This window comes from Oncorhynchus mykiss, chromosome 7 (assembly GCF_013265735.2).
Source record: "Oncorhynchus mykiss isolate Arlee chromosome 7, USDA_OmykA_1.1, whole genome shotgun sequence".
NCBI classification, from domain to species: domain Eukaryota; kingdom Metazoa; phylum Chordata; class Actinopteri; order Salmoniformes; family Salmonidae; genus Oncorhynchus; species Oncorhynchus mykiss.
This window is the reverse complement of record NC_048571.1, coordinates 9,593,649-9,611,148: the sequence shown is the minus strand read 5'-3', so window position 1 is coordinate 9,611,148 and position 17,500 is coordinate 9,593,649. Positions and strand designations below refer to the sequence as shown.

Here is a 17,500-nt window from a genome sequence, read left to right as displayed (position 1 = left end):
CATCCTCTAACCTCTACCCCATCCCCTATCCTGCCCCATCCTCTAACCCCAACCCCATCCCCTATCCTACCCCATTCTCTAACCCCAACCCCATCCCCTATCCTACCCCATTCTCTAACCCTTACCTTATCTACCCTACCCCATCCCCTATCCTACCCCATCCTCTAACCCCAACCCCATCCCCTGTCCTACCCCATTCTCTAACCCCAACCCCATCCCCTATCCTACCCCATTCTCTAACCCCAACCCCATCCCCTATCCTACCCCATCCTCTAACCCCAACCCCATCCTCTATCCTACCCCATCCTCTAACCCCAACCCCAACCTCTAACCCTACCCCATCCTATAATCCATACTCCATCCTCTATTCTCTACCCCAACCTCTAACCCTACCCCATCCTATAATCCATACTCCATCCTCTATTCTCTACCCCAACCTCTAACCTTACCCCATCCTATAATCCATACTCCATCCTCTATTCTCTACCCCAACCTCTAACCCTACCCCATCCTATAATCCATACCCCATCCCCTATCCTACCCCATCCTCTAACTCCTACCCCATCCTCTATCCTACCCCATCCTCTAACCCCTACCCTATCCTCTATCTCCTACCTCATCCTCTATCTTACCCCATCCTCTAATCCCTACCCCATCCTTTATCCCCTACCCCATCCTCTATCCTACCCCATCCTATAATCCCTACCCCATCCCCTATCCTACCCCATCCTCTAACCCCTACCCCATCCTCTATCCTACCCCATCCTCTAATCCCTACCCTATCCTCTATCTCCTACCTCATCCTCTATCCTACCCCATCCTCTTACCCCAACCCCATCCCCTATCCTACCCCATTCTCTAACCCCAACCCCATCCCCTATCCTACCCCATTCTCTAACCCTTACCTTATCTACCCTACCCCATCCCCTATCCTACCCCATCCTCTAACCCCAACCCCATCCCCTATCCTACCCCATTCTCTAACCCCAACCCCATCCCCTATCCTACCCCATCCTCTAACCCCAACCCCATCCTCTATCCTACCCCATCCGCTAACCCCAACCTCTAACCCTACCCCATCCTATAATCCATACTCCATCCTCTATTCTCTACCCCAACCTCTAACCCTACCCCATCCTATAATCCATACTCCATCCTCTATTCTCTACCCCATCCCCTAACCCAAACCCCATCCTCTATCCTACCCCATCCTCTATCCTACCCCCAACCCAGGCTTGGCTCTCCCTCTGTCCTCTTCCCTGCATACCCTCTACCCAGTGATCCAGACAAGGCTGTATGCCATATAAACACCTGCTGATGTGAACAGACCTGGTGCATTAGACTACATGCCAGGCATTAAGCAGGGGGGAGGAGTTTCTGGGATGAACTGATCAACCTGACTAGACTGAGGTTTCAGAAGATGGAATGAACTCAACTAATACCTCAGAGAAGACAATATTATATACACACACACACACACACACACACACACACACACACACACACACACACACACACACACACACACACACACACACACACACACACACACACACACAGCTGTGGTGTAATACTCACGTCCATGAACTCCACGTTTGCTTTGGGCCCCGTAGCCTCGTTCAGGATCTTTATGGCCACTGGGATCTTTACTGTCTCTCCCTCTGGGACCCAGATACCCTGAAATACACAGGCACACCACTGTTAAACACAAACTCCTATGGACATATCGACACACTTTAACACACTGAAAGGAGACACATAAACCCTTCCCACAATCTCAGAGAATAGAAGCAATGTCAGAAATAATGAAAAAAGACAGCCGCTCACAGTCATACGCAGTATTACACACAGTCATACGCAGTATTACACACAGTCATACACAGTATTACACACAGTCATACACAGTATTACACACAGTTTTACACACAGTCATACACAGTATTACACACAGTATTACACACAGTCATACACAGTATTACACACAGTCATACACAGTATTACACACAGTCATATACAGTATTACACACAGTCATACACAGTATTACACACAGTCATACACAGTATTACACACAGTATTACACACAGTCATACACAGTATTACACACAGTATTACACACAGTCATACACAGTATTACACACAGTATTACACACAGTCATACACAGTATTACACACAGTCATACACAGTATTACACACAGTATTACACACAGTCATACACAGTATTACACACAGTCATACACAGTATTACACACAGTCATACACAGTATTACACACAGTCATACGCAGTATTACACACAGTCATACACAGTATCACACACAGTCATACACAGTATTACACACAGCCATACACAGTATTACACACAGCCATACACAGTATTACACACAGTCATACACAGTATTACACACAGTCATACACAGTATTACACACAGTCATACACAGTATTACACACAGTCATACACAGTATTACACACAGTCATACGCAGTATTACACACAGTCATACACAGTATTACACACAGTCATACACATTATTACACACAGTCATACACAGTATTACACACAGTCATACACAGTATTACACACAGTCACACTGTCATCCATCATATCAGGACAGAACCATTAACCAAAAATAATTACAGGCAAAATAAGGAAAGGCACACTCACAAACAGAGGCCCACTCACAAACAGAGGCCCACTCACAAACAGAGGCCCACTCACAAACAGAGGCCCACTCACAAACAGAGGCCCACTCACAAACAGAGGCACACTCACAAACAGAGGCCCACTCACAAACAGAGGCCCACTCACAAACAGAGGCCCACTCACAAACAGAGGCCCACTCACAAACAGAGGCCCACTCACAAACAGAGGCACACTCACAAACAGAGGCACACTCACAGACAGAGGCCCACTCACAAACAGAGGCCCACTCACAAACAGAGGCCCACTCACAAACAGAGGCACACTCACAAACAGAGGCACAATCAACCGTACCTTGTGGACGGTTCCGAAGGCTCCCGAGCCGAGGATCTTAACCCTCTTGAGCTCTGTCTCTTTGAGGATACGAAGCTGGGCCTGGTTGGGGGCCGTGCCGCTAGGGGTCAGGGGCTCCACCAACTGGAACACACACACACACACACACACACACACATACACATACAAACGCACACACACACCGGGAGGCACACACACACATGGTCAATACCTCCATCAGCCGACCAATCAATACATATCTTAATGAGCCAATCAGCCTATCAGGGCCCTTCATATAGGTTTATCACCGACATAATCAACCAGCTCAACATCGGTCATCAAACACCATAATGAGAACATATATCTGTCAGTCAGTGTGTGTGTTTCTCTGTTCACTGTGTGTGTCTCTCTGTTCACTGTGTGTGTCTCTCTGTTCACTGTGTGTGTGTCTCTCTGTTCACTGTGTGTGTGTGTGTCTCTCTGTTCACTGTGTGTGTGTCTCTGTTCACTGTGTGTGTGTGTCTCTCTGTTCACTGTGTGTGTGTGTGTCTCTCTCGGTTCACTGTGTGTGTCTCTCTCTCTGTTCACTGTGTGTGTCTCTCTGTTCACTGTGTGTGTCTCTCTGTTCACTGTGCGAGCTGTGGCAAGAAGGTTTGCTGTGTCTGTCAGCGTAGTGTCAAGAGCATGGATCTACCAGGAGACAGGCCAGTACATCAGGAGACGTGGAGGAGGCCGTAGGAGGGCAACAACCCAGCAGCAGGACCGCTACCTCCGCCTTTGTGCAAGGAGGAGCACTGCCAGAGCCCTGCAAAATGTCCTCCAGCAGGCCACAAATGTGCATGTGTCTGCTCAAACGGTCAGAAACAGACTCCATGAGGGTGGTATGAGGGCCCGATGTCCACAGGTGGGGGTTGTGCTTACAGCCCAACACCGTGCAGGACGTTTGGCATTTGCCAGAGAACATCAAGATTGGCAAATTCGCCACTGGCGCCCTGTGCTCTTCACAGATGAAAGCAGGTTCACACTGAGCACGTGACAGACGTGACAGAGTCTGGAGACGCCGTGGAGAACGTTCTGCTGCCTGCAACATCATCCAGCATGACCGGTTTGGCGGTGGGTCAGTCATGGTGTGGGGTGGCATTTCTTTGGGGGGGCGCACAGCCCTCCATGTGCTCGCCAGAGGTAGCCTGACTGCCATTAGGTACCGAGATGACATCCTCAGACCCCTTGTGAGACCATATGCTGGTGCGGTTGGCCCTGGGTTCCTCCTAATGCAAGACAATGCTAAACCTCATGTGGCTGGAGTGTGTCAGCAGTTCCTGCAAGAGGAAGACATTGATGCTATGGACTGGCCCGCCCGTTCCCCAGACCTGAATCCAATTGAGCACATCTGGGACATCATGTCTTGCTCCATCCACCAACGCCACGTTGCACCACAGACTGTCCAGGAGTTGGCGGATGCTTTAGTCCAGGTCTGGGAGGAGATCCCTCAGGAGACCATCCGCCACCTCATCAGGAGCATGCCCAGGCGTTGTAGGGAGGTCATACAGGCACGTGGAGGCCACACACACTAATGAGCCTCATTTTGACTTGTTTTAAGGACATTACATCAAAGTTGGATCAGCCTGTAGTGTGGTTTTCCACTTTAATTTTGAGTGTGACTCCAAATCCAGACCTCCATGGGTTGATAAATTTGATTTCCATTGATAATTTTTGTATGATTTTGTTGTCAGAACATTCAACTATGTAAAGAAAAAAGTATTTAATAAGAATATTTAATTCATTCAGATCTAGGATGTGTTATTTTAGTGTTCCCTTTATTTTTTTGAGCAGTGTATATTCAGTAGGATATAAAAGCAGGATTACTGAGACGTTCGCTGGGGTCCATGACATTGCCCACGGCACACTACACACACCCAGCGTCATTCAGAGGTATTATAATGTGTCTGATCTAGCATGTAAGCCCTGAGCTATTGCTAGTGGAAGTGAGCCAATAGCATTGACTGAAAGAGAGGAGAGGGGGGGAATAGAGAGAGAAAGAGAGAGAGAGAGCGAGAGAGAGAGAGAGAGCGAGAGAGAGAGAGAGAGAATGAGAGAGAGAGAGAACGAGAGAGAGAATGAGAGAACGAGAGAGAGAGAACGAGAGAGAACGAGAGAACAAGAGAGAGGGAGAGAACGAGAGAGAGAGAGAGAGAGACAGAGAGAGAGAGAGAGACAGAGAGATACAGAGAGAGAGAGAGAGAGAGAGAGAGACAGAGAGAGAGAGAGAGAGAGAGAACACGAGCGAGAGAGAGAGAGACAGAGAGAGAGACAGAGAGAGAGAGAGAGAGAGAGAGAGAGAGAGAGCGAGAGAGAGACAGAGAGAGAGAGAGAGAGAGAGAGAGAGAGAGAGACAGAGAGAGACAGAGAGAGACAGAGAGAGACAGAGAGAGACAGAGAGAGAGAGAGAGAGAGACAGAGAGAGAGAGACAGAGAGAGAGAGAGAGACAGAGAGAGACAGAGAGAGAGAGAGAGAGAGAGAGAGAGAGAGAGAGAGAGAGAGAGAGAGACAGAGAGAGAGAATAATATAAAATAATGACAGAAAGATGATTCCCAGTTAACCTGGACATAAACAAGGACTAGGAGTTTAGAACAGTGAGGGGCTGTCTGGTGCCCTGGGACTGAACATCTAATGCCTGACTTGATATCAAGTAAGGGAGCTGTCCACTGGGCTACTCTAGCATGTGGTGCTGAAATGGCCCCTTGGCTCTGAACAGAGGAGAAGGGGAGGTGGAGCCCACAGAGCAAGCACAGCGGGACAACTAAACCTATTAGTGTTGCTCCAGCAGACAGACAAGGAGTCAATGTTCAAATCAGGGGTCAGGGGTCAAAGAGTAATCTGGGAAAGGCCTTGGTAGCTCCACACAGTCTCAGAGACAAGCAATTTTTTAAAGAGAAGACAGGCTATGTGCACACTGCCCACAAAATGAGGTGGAAACTGAGCTGCACTTCCTAACCTCCTGCCCAATGTATGACCATATTAGAGACATTCAATCTGAGATTTCCCTCAGATTACACAGATCCACAAAGAATTTGAAAACGAACCCAATTTTGATAAACTCCCATATCTACTGGGGGAAATACCACAGTGTGCCATCACAGCAGCAGGAAATGTGACCTGCTGCCACAAGAAAAGGTCAACCAGTGAAGAACAAACACCATTGTAAATACAACCCATATTTATGTTTATTTATTTTCCCTTTTGTACTTTTATCATTTGTACATCATTACAACACTGAATATACTGTATACATAATATGACATTTGTAATGTCTTTAATGTTTTGAAACTTCTGTATATGTATTGTTTACTGTTAATTTTTATTGTTTATTTCACTTTTGTATAATATCTACCTCACTTGCTTTGGCAATGTTAACACATGTTTCCCATGCCAATGAAGCCCCTTGAATTGAATTGAATTGAGAGGAAATATAGAGGAGATATAGATATTTCTCTGTCTCTCTGTCTGTCTCTCTAATTTCTGTCTATCTCTCTGTCGCATCTCTATCTCTTACTCTCTCTCTCACTCTCTCTCTCTGTCTCTCTCACTCTCTCTCTCTGTTTCTCTCTCTCTGTCTCTCTCTCTCTGTTACTCTGTTACTCTCTCTCTGTCTCTCTCTCTCTGTTACTCTCTCTGTTACTCTCTGTTACTCTCTCTCTCACTCTCTATCTCTGTCTCTCTCTCTCTCTGTTACTCTCTGATACTCTCTCTCTCACTCTCTCTCGCTGTCTCTCTCTCTGTTACTCTCTCTGTTACTCTCTCTCTCACTCTCTCTCTGTCGCTATCGCTCTCTCTCAGTCTCTCTCTCACTCTCTCTGTCTCTCTCACTCTCTCTCCCTCTCTCTCTGTCTCTCTCACTCTCTCTCTCACTCTCTCTCACTCTCTCTCTGTCTCTCTCACTCTCTCTCTGTCCCTCTCTCACACTCTCTCTCACACACTCTCTCTCTCTCTCTCTCTCTCTCTCTCTCTCTCACACTCTCTCTCTCACACACTCTCTCTCCCTCTCTCTCCCTCTCTCACTCTCTCTCACACTCTCTCTCACACTCTCTCTCTCCCTCTCCCTCTCCCTCTCTCTCTCTCTCTCTCACACACACACACTCTCTCTTTCACTCTCTCTCCCTCTTACACTCTCTTTCTCCCTCTCTCTCTCTCTCTCTCACACACACCCTCTCTCTCACACTCTCTCTCTCTCCCTCTCCCTCTCTCTCTCTCTCCCTCTCACACTCTCTCTCCCTCTCTCACTCTCTCTATCTCTCTCACACTCTCTCTCTCTCACACTCTCTCTCTCTCACTCTCTCTCCCTCTCACACTCTCTCTCTCCCTCTCTCCCTCTCTCTCACTCTCTCTCCCTCTCACACTCTCTCTCTCTCTCACACACACACTCTCTCTCTCTCACTCTCTCTCCCTCTCACACTCTCTCTCTAACCTTCTATAGAAAGACAGGTGAGATATTCTAAATTCTCCATTCATGGCCAGTAATTTGACTGGATCATTAGTTGTCAATAGTGCAATCACTTCACTCAGCTCTCTCTGAAACACCTTACTGTTTCATCAGCCAGAAGAAGAGAGGAGAAGCGCTGCTCGACAGCAGGGCACATCAAAAACCCTCCTTTCAACCAATCAGAGAGGAGAAGGGCTGCTGGACAGCATAGCACATCAAGAACCCTCCTTTCAACCAATCAGAGAGGAGAAGGGCTGCTGGACAGCATAGCACATCAAGGAGGAGGGGAGTGGGAGAGGTGGGGAGGTGTGGAGGAGGGGAGGTGGGGAGGAGTGGAGTGGGAGAGGTGGGGAGGAGGTGAGTGGGAGAGGTGGGGAGGAGGGGAGGTGGGGAGGAGGGGAGTGGGAGAGGTGGGGAGGTGGGGAGGAGGGGAGTGGGAGAGGTGGGGAGTGGGAGAGGTGGGGAGGAGGGGAGTGGGAGACGTGGGGAGAGGTGGGGAGTGGGAGAGGTGGGGAGGAGGGGAGTGGGAGAGGTGGGGCGGTGGGGAGTGGGAGAGGTGGGGAGGAGGGGAGGTGGGGAGGTGGAGAGGTGGGGAGGTGGGAGAGGTGGGGGAGGTGGGGAGGTGGGGAGTGGGAGAGGTGGGGAGGAGGGGAGTGGGAGAGGTGGGGAGGAGGGGAGTGGGAGAGGTGGGGAGGAGGGGAGGAGGGGAGTGGGAGAGGTGGGGAGGAGGGGAGTTGGAGACGTGGGGAGGAGGGGAGTGGGAGACGTGGGGAGGAGGGGAGTGGGAGAGGTGGGGAGGTGGGGAGTGGGAGAGGTGGAGAGGTGGGGAGGAGGGGAGTGGGAGAGGTGGGGAGGTGGGGAGGAGGGGAGTGGGAGAGGTGGGGAGGAGGGGAGTGGGAGAGGTGGGGAGGAGGGGAGTGGGAGAGGTGGGGAGGTGGGGAGTGGGAGAGGTGGAGAGGTGGGGAGGTGGGGAGTGGGAGAGGTGGAGAGGTGGGGAGGTGGGGAGTGGGAGAGGTGGAGAGGTGGGGAGGTGGGGAGTGGGAGAGGTGGAGAGGTGGGGAGGTGGGGAGTGGGAGAGGTGGAGAGGTGGGGAGTGGGAGAGGTGGAGAGGTGGGGAGGTGGGGAGTGGGAGAGGTGGAGAGGTGGGGAGGTGGGGAGTGGGAGAGGTGGAGAGGTGGGGAGGTGGGGAGTGGGAGAGGTGGGGAGGTGGGGAGGTGGGGAGTGGGAGAGGTGGGGAGGTGGGGAGTGGGAGAGGTGGAGAGGTGGGGAGGTGGGGAGTGGGAGAGGTGGAGAGGTGGGGAGGTGGGGAGTGGGGAGGAGGGGAGGTGGAGAGGTGGGGAGGGGGGAGGTGGGGAGGTGGGGAAGAGGGGAGGTGGGGAGGAGGGGAGTGGGAGAGGTGGGGAGGTGGGGAGTGGGAGAGGTGGGGAGGTGGGGAGTGGGAGAGGTGGGGAGGTGGGGAGTGGGAGAGGTGGGGAGTGGGTATGTATTCAAAGTGTATGTGTTAGGGTCATAGGGTGTGTGTGTTTGTGTGTCCATCTGTGTGTGTGTTTATGTCGGCTTGGCAGACTGGGCAGTAGTCCCAGATCGTCACCCCCCCTGACCCTATTTCTACCCCCCCCACCATCCAGGATCATGGATATGAATTAGTGCGTCCACTCAGACTCTCCCTTGCCAGAGGAAGACTGTGCTGCAGCGTTGTGGGACTGCAGCAGGCGGGGCAGTAAATGTCTCCAGACTGACAGCTGTCTATAACATTGTGGTTTCACCTGTAAATGATCCTAACGCTCCCCGACAGCTCCTACTTTGGAATGGAACTGGGAGGCCAGGTCAACTGTGGGCGTACACACTAACAAGTGAACGCACACACACATCCCCTCCAATGAATACCAAGCGTACTCTCCAGTCTAGTAATAAATCCCTGCAACTTCATCTCAATGCTCCAACAATGAGAGATGGAGAACACATCATGTTGAGGTAGTTGTATACTTTATGGGTCAGTTAAATATTCTGTCCAGGGTTTAGCAAGCTAAGGTGTGGAGTTAACAGTTTGGAAGACTCCATTTTGACACAGTGCACTATGATGTGTAGAGTACATGTGCAGCACAAGGTGTACTGTAACTTGTTCAACACCATGTCAGGGTTTTACAGAGATCGTATCCTTTTCAGAAATACATCAAGTACATGCTGTGAAATCCTTCACATCATATCCACTCTTAATCCCGCACCAGTATAGTAATGTAATGTCTAATTCCCTGAGCTGATTGGTTGAGTCACAATGAACCCTGGATGACCCTTGACCCCTCACCTCTGTCTCCAGGAAGCGGCGCAGAGCCCTCTTCTTCTTGATGCTCTTACGGCGCACGTAGACCGCCACGCTCAGCACCACGATGACGATGACAAACAGAGCACCGATCACCCCGGCCGCGATGAGGGGCGTCCTGCAGACAGAGTAAGAGACAGGCCTGTATGTCACCAAAATGTATGGCTCCATTATGGAACTCTGTGTGTGTGTGTGTGTGTGTGTGTGTGTGTGTGTGTGTGTGTGTGTGTGTGTGTGTGTGTGTGTGTGTGTGTGTGTGTGTGTGTGTCATTACCATGTCCATGTCCCGTAGCTCTTCAGACAAGACAAAAATCCCACCAGTGGGTCCTATCTGATCTGAGTCTCTCCTCCTTCCATATCTACTCCCTCCATATCTCCTCCCTCCACCTCTCCTCCCTCCATCTCTTCCTCCCTCTATCTCTTCCTCCCTCCATCTCTTCCTCCCTCCATCTCCACTCCTCCCATCTCTCCCTCCCTCCATATCTCCTCCCTCCATCTCTTCCTCCCTCTATCTCCTCCCTCCATCTCTTCCTCCCTCCACCTCTCCTCCCTCCATCTCTTCCTCCCTCCACCTCTCCTCCCTCCATCTCTTCCTCCCTCTATCTCTTCCTCCCTCTATCTCTTCCTCCCTCTATCTCTTCCTCCCTCCATCTCTTCCTCCCTCCATCTCTTCCTCCCTCCATCTCTTCCTCCCTCCATCTCTTCCTCCCTTCACCTCTCCTCCCTCCATCTCTTCCTCCCTCCATCTCTTCCTCCCTCCACCTCTCCTCCCTCCATCTCTTCCTCCCTCCACCTCTCCTCCCTCCATCTCTTCCTCCCTCCATCTCTTCCTCCCTCCATCTCTTCCTCCTAGCACACCTTTATCATCCCCTCTTCACCTAACCTCTTCCAGTTCAACCTGTCATCCCAGACAGGTGATGTTTCCCCAGTGGCACTCTTTTCCCTTTACAGTGCACTACTTCTGACCAGGGTCCATAGGGATCTCCTCAAATGTTGAGCCCTGTATAGGTAATATAGTTAGTTATATTTGGGACAAAGCCAGGGTCTGATCAACGCAACCCACTATCCTTTATCGCCCATGGTGCTTTGCAAAAAGACAGAAAGTAGTTAGATATTACATCCCCTTCCACTTGGCTCATCTAAGCAGGCTGGTCACAAGAAAGAGCTGTCGATTCTGGATGTGTGAAAAGGTCCTGAGGACGTTGATATTTGCCTTCCTTGGTTCTCACCACAGCAGTTCACATGCTTTAGCAAGCAGGGAGGCTACTTGATGATACTTCATGGAAACTGCACATAGTTTTGAATGGTTTTGTTTGAAGTCTTAGCCCTAACCTTAATAACCACTCCTAATGAAGACCTAAACTTAACCCTTTGAGTTGTTTTTGATTTAACCCTTTAACCAGTGGAATAAACGGCCTCATTTCTGCAGTGAGAGATCAGACCTCCTCGTGCCCAGTGTACTACTTAGTTCCTGTTCTGGGATTCAGACAGTCTGATTTTGCGTGTAGCACTAGTGTATTATTGGGACGAGTCGGGGATGAGCTTTCCTCCACATGACCCATATGGTACATGTTACATCATGAAGTACTGTGTATCATTATACATCATTAAGTACTATGTATCATTCATTATACATTATTAAGTACTGTGTATCATTATACATCATTAAGTACTGTGTATCATTATACATTATTAAGTACTGTGTATCATTATACATCATTAAGTACTATGTATCATTCATTATACATTATTAAGTACTGTGTATCATTATACATTATTAAGTACTGTGTATCATTATACATCATGACGTACTGGGAAGTATAATACATAATTAATACTGTGAAGTATAATACATAATTAGTACTGTGAAGTATTATACATAATTAATACTGTGAAGTATAATACATAATTAGTACTGTGAAGTATTATACATAATTAGTACTGTGAAGTATTATACAAAATTAATACGGTGAAGTATTATACATAATTAGTACTGTGAAGTATTATACAGAATTACTACTGTGAAGTATTATACATAATTCGTACTGTGAAGTATTATACATAATTAATACTGTAAAGTATTATACATAATTAATACTGTGAAGTATAATACATAATTAGTACTGTGAAGTATTATACATAACTAATACTGTGAGGTATTATACATAATTAGTACTGTGGAGTATTATACATAATTAACACTGTGAAATATTATACATAATTAATACTGTGAAGTGTTATACATAATGAAATACTGTGAAGTATTAATCATAATGAAGGACTGTGTATCTTGAGGAGATACAGCTCTGTCAATTGAGTCTCATTTTAGCTATGTGCCTTTGTATCCTTTGTATCTAATAAATCAGCAATGTTTTTTTCAATACCTCCAACAGGTTTTTTTTTATTACCTCCAACAGGTTTTTTTAATACCTCCAACATGTTTTTTTAATACCTCCAACAGGTTTTTTAATACCTCCAACAGGTTTTTTTAATACCTCCAACAGGTTTTTTTTGATACCTCCAACAGGTTTTTTTAATACCTCCAACATGTTATTTTTAATACCTCCAACATGTTTTTTTAATACCTCCAACATGTTTTTTTAATACCTCCAACAGGTTTTTTTTATTACCTGCAACAGGTTTTTTTAATACCTCCAACATGTTTTTTTAATACCTCCAACATGTTTTTTTAATACCTCCAACAGGTTTTTTTATTACCTCCAACAGGTTTTTTTAATACCTCCAACATGTTTTTTTAATACCTCCAACAGGTTTTTTTATTACCTCCAACAGGTTTTTTTAATACCTCCAACATGTTTTTTTAATACCTCCAACAGGTTTTTTTATTACCTCCAACAGGTTTAGTTAATACCTCTAACAGGTTTTGTTAATACCTCTAACAGGTTTTTTTAATACCTCCAACAGGTTTTTTTATTACCTCCAACAGGTTTTGTTAATACCTCCAACAGGTTTTTTTAATACCTCCAACAGGTTTTTTTTATTACCTCCAACAGGTTTTGTTAATACCTCCAACAGGTTTTTTTTATTACCTCCAACAGGTTTTGTTAATACCTCCAGCAGGTTTTTTTATTACCTCCAACAGGTTTTGTTAATACCTCCAACAGGTTTTTTTAATACCTCCAACAGGTTTTTTTAATACCTCCAACAGGTTTTTTTAATACCTCCAACAGGTTTTTTTATTACCTCCAACAAGTTTTGTTAATACCTCCAACAGGTTTTTTAATACCTCCAACAGGTTTTTTATTACCTCCAACAGGTTTTGTTAATACCTCCAACAGGTTTTTTTAATACCTCCAACAGGTTTTTTTAATACCTCCAGCAGGTTTTTTTTATTACCTCCAACAGGTTTTGTTAATACCTCCAACAGGTTTTTTTAATACCTCCAACAGGTTTTTTGTATTACCTCCAACAGGTTTTGTTAATACCTCCAACAGGTTTTTTTTATTACCTCCAACAGGTTTTGTTAATACCTCCAACAGGTTTTTTTAATACCTCCAACAGGTTTTTTTAATACCTCCAACAGGTTTTTTTAATACCTCCAACAGGTTTTTTTATTACCTCCAACAGGTTTTTTTAATACCTCCAACAGGTTTTTTATTACCTCCAACAGGTTTTGTTAATACCTCCAACAGGTTTTTTTAATACCTCCAACAGGTTTTTTTAATACCTCTAACAGGTTTTTTGAATACCTCCAACAGGTTTTTTTAATACCTCCAGCAGGTTTTTTCCCACTTCCTTTAAATGTTTAAATTTGCTAACCCTCTCCTCTCTTATACATTATACACTCTCTTATACATTCTCTCACTCTCTATACATACTCTTACCTTCCCTCCCTCTATCCCTCTATCCCTCTATCCTTCCCTCCCTCTTTCCTTCCCTCCCTCCCTCTATCCCTCTATCCTTCCCTCCCTCTTTCCTTCCCTCCCTCCCTCTATCCCTCTATCCTTCCCTCCCTCTTTCTTCCCCCCCTCTATCCCTCTATCCTTCCCTCCCTCTTTCCTTCCCTCCCTCTCTCTAGCCCTTTATCCTTCCCTCCCTCTTTCCTTCCCCCCTCCCTCTATTCCTCTATCCCTCCCTCCCTCTTTCCGCCCCCCTCCCTCTATTCCTCTATCCTTCCCTCCCTCTATTCCTCTATCCTTCCCTCCCTCTATCCTTCCTTCCCTCCCTCTTTCCTTCCCTCCCTCTCTCTATCCCTCTATCCCTCCCTCCCTCTTTCCTTCTCTCCCTCTCTCTATCCCTCTATCATTCCCTCCCTCTTCCCTTCCCCACTTTAGGCTACCCAACACCCTTGTTCCCCAAGGTAGGCCTTGGGGAGCATTTTGCACCTGAGTCAAGGACCAGAGAAACAACCCTACTAGTGATTGAAGACATTAAGAGGCAATTGGAAGACTCCTGTTCCAAGCAGCAGACGGGAGCATGTGGATGCTAGGGTACTCTGCTGGGTTGTCAAAGAGCGGGGTTCAGAACCATTGATTTTTTGCGGTCAACAAAAAAAAGGAGCTTGAAATTTACAGAGAGGCAAGACCAGATATAATGAGATATATGGGGCATGTTGTAAACAGAGATGCAAGACCAGATATAATGAGATATATGGGGCATGTTGTAAACAGAGAGGCAAGACCAGATATAATGAGATATATGGGGCATGTTGAGGATAGAGAGGCAAGACCAGATATAATGAGATATATGGGGCATGTTGAGGATAGCGAGGCAAGACCAGATATAATGAGATATATGGGGCATGTTGAGGATAGCGAGGCAAGACCAGATATAATGAGATATATGGGGCATGTTGTAAACAGAGAGGCAAGACCAGATATAATGAGATATATGGGGCATGTTGAGGATAGAGAGGCAAGACCAGATATAATGAGATATGTGAGAGATGTTGTAAACAGAGAGGCAAGACCAGATATAATGAGATATATGGGGCATGTTGAGGATAGAGAGGCAAGACCAGATATAATGAGATATATGGGGCATGTTGGAAACAGAGAGGCAAGACCAGATATAATGAGATATATGGGGCATGTTGAGGATAGAGAGGCAAGACGAGATATAATGAGATATATGGGGCATGTTGAGGATAGCGAGGCAAGACCAGATATAATGAGATATATGGGGCATGTTGAGGATAGCGAGGCAAGACCAGATAGAATGAGATATATGGGGCATGTTGAGGATAGAGAGGCAAGACCAGATATAATGAGATATATGGGGCATGTTGGAAACAGAGAGGCAAGACCAGATATAATGAGATATATGGGGCATGTTGAGGATAGAGAGGCAAGACGAGATATAATGAGATATATGGGGCATGTTGAGGATAGCGAGGCAAGACCAGATATAATGAGATATATGGGGCATGTTGAGGATAGCGAGGCAAGACCAGATAGAATGAGATATATGGGGCATGTTGAGGATAGAGAGGCAAGACCAGATATAATGAGATATATGGGGCATGTTGTAAACAGAGAGGCAAGACCAGATATAATGAGATATATGGGGCATGTTGAGGATAGAGAGGCAAGACCAGATATAATGAGATATATGGGGCATGTTGAGGATAGCGAGGCAAGACCAGATATAATGAGATATATGGGGCATGTTGAGGATAGCGAGGCAAGACCAGATATAATGAGATATATGGGGCATGTTGTAAACAGAGAGGCAAGACCAGATATAATGAGATATATGGGGCATGTTGAGGATAGAGAGGCAAGACCAGATATAATGAGATATGTGAGAGATGTTGTAAACAGAGAGGCAAGACCAGATATAATGAGATATATGGGGCATGTTGAGGATAGAGAGGCAAGACCAGATATAATGAGATATATGGGGCATGTTGGAAACAGAGAGGCAAGACCAGATATAATGAGATATATGGGGCATGTTGAGGATAGAGAGGCAAGACGAGATATAATGAGATATATGGGGCATGTTGAGGATAGCGAGGCAAGACCAGATATAATGAGATATATGGGGCATGTTGAGGATAGCGAGGCAAGACCAGATAGAATGAGATATATGGGGCATGTTGAGGATAGAGAGGCAAGACCAGATATAATGAGATATATGGAGCATGTTGTAAACAGAGAGGCAAGACCAGATATAATGAGATATATGGGGCATGTTGAGGATAGCGAGGCAAGACCAGATATAATGAGATATATGGGGCATGTTGTAAACAGAGAGGCAAGACCAGATATAATGAGATATATGGGGCATGTTGTAAACAGAGAGGCAAGACCAGATATAATGAGATATATGGGGCATGTTGAGGATAGCGAGGCAAGACCAGATATAATGAGATATATGGGGCATGTTGTAAACAGAGAGGCAAGACCAGATATAATGAGATATATGGGGCATGTTGAGGATAGAGAGGCAAGACCAGATATAATGAGATATGTGAGAGATGTTGTAAACAGAGAGGCAAGACCAGATATAATGAGATATATGGGGCATGTTGAGGATAGAGAGGCAAGACCAGATATAATGAGATATATGGGGCATGTTGGAAACAGAGAGGCAAGACCAGATATAATGAGATATATGGGGCATGTTGAGGATAGAGAGGCAAGACGAGATATAATGAGATATATGGGGCATGTTGAGGATAGCGAGGCAAGACCAGATATAATGAGATATATGGGGCATGTTGAGGATAGCGAGGCAAGACCAGATAGAATGAGATATATGGGGCATGTTGAGGATAGAGAGGCAAGACCAGATATAATGAGATATATGGGGCATGTTGTAAACAGAGAGGCAAGACCAGATATAATGAGATATATGGGGCATGTTGAGGATAGCGAGGCAAGACCAGATATAATGAGATATATGGGGCATGTTGAGGATAGCGAGGCAAGACCAGATATAATGAGATATATGGGGCATGTTGAGAATAGCGAGGCAAGACCAGATATAATGAGATATATGGGGCATGTTGTAAACAGAGATGCAAGACCAGATATAATGAGATATATGGGGCATGTTGAGGATAGCGAGGCAAGACCAGATATAATGAGATATATGGGGCATGTTGAGGATAGAGATGCAAGACCAGATATAATGAGATATATGGGGCATGTTGAGGATAGAGAGGCAAGACCAGATATAATGAGATATATGGGGCATGTTGGAAACAGAGAGGCAAGACCAGATATAATGAGATATATGGGGCATGTTGAGGATAGAGAGGCAAGACGAGATATAATGAGATATATGGGGCATGTTGAGGATAGCGAGGCAAGACCAGATATAATGAGATATATGGGGCATGTTGAGGATAGCGAGGCAAGACCAGATAGAATGAGATATATGGGGCATGTTGAGGATAGAGAGGCAAGACCAGATATAATGAGATATATGGGGCATGTTGTAAACAGAGAGGCAAGACCAGATATAATGAGATATATGGGGCATGTTGAGGATAGCGAGGCAAGACCAGATATAATGAGATATATGGGGCATGTTGAGGATAGCGAGGCAAGACCAGATATAATGAGATATATGGGGCATGTTGTAAACAGAGAGGCAAGACCAGATATAATGAGATATATGGGGCATGTTGTAAACAGAGAGGCAAGACCAGATATAATGAGATATATGGGGCATGTTGTAAACAGAGAGGCAAGACCAGATATAATGAGATATATGGGGCATGTTGAGGATAGCGAGGCAAGACCAGATATAATGAGA

General features: G+C 46.2%; 1 protein-coding gene across 2 annotated transcripts in view; it reads right to left on the bottom strand.

Moving 5' to 3' along the window:
• The window catches only part of LOC110515808 (receptor tyrosine-protein kinase erbB-4), a 479,351-nt gene that overhangs the window by 53,477 nt on the left and 408,374 nt on the right, over positions 1-17,500 (bottom strand). For both annotated transcript variants that reach the window (XM_036982454.1, XM_036982455.1), the window contains exons 17-19: positions 9,758-9,890; positions 2,993-3,115; positions 1,579-1,677 (exon numbers count right to left, since the gene is read on the bottom strand). In XM_036982454.1, coding sequence (XP_036838349.1) covers positions 1,579-1,677; positions 2,993-3,115; positions 9,758-9,890 — 355 coding nt within the window. The remainder of the gene's footprint in view (positions 1-1,578; positions 1,678-2,992; positions 3,116-9,757; positions 9,891-17,500) is intronic.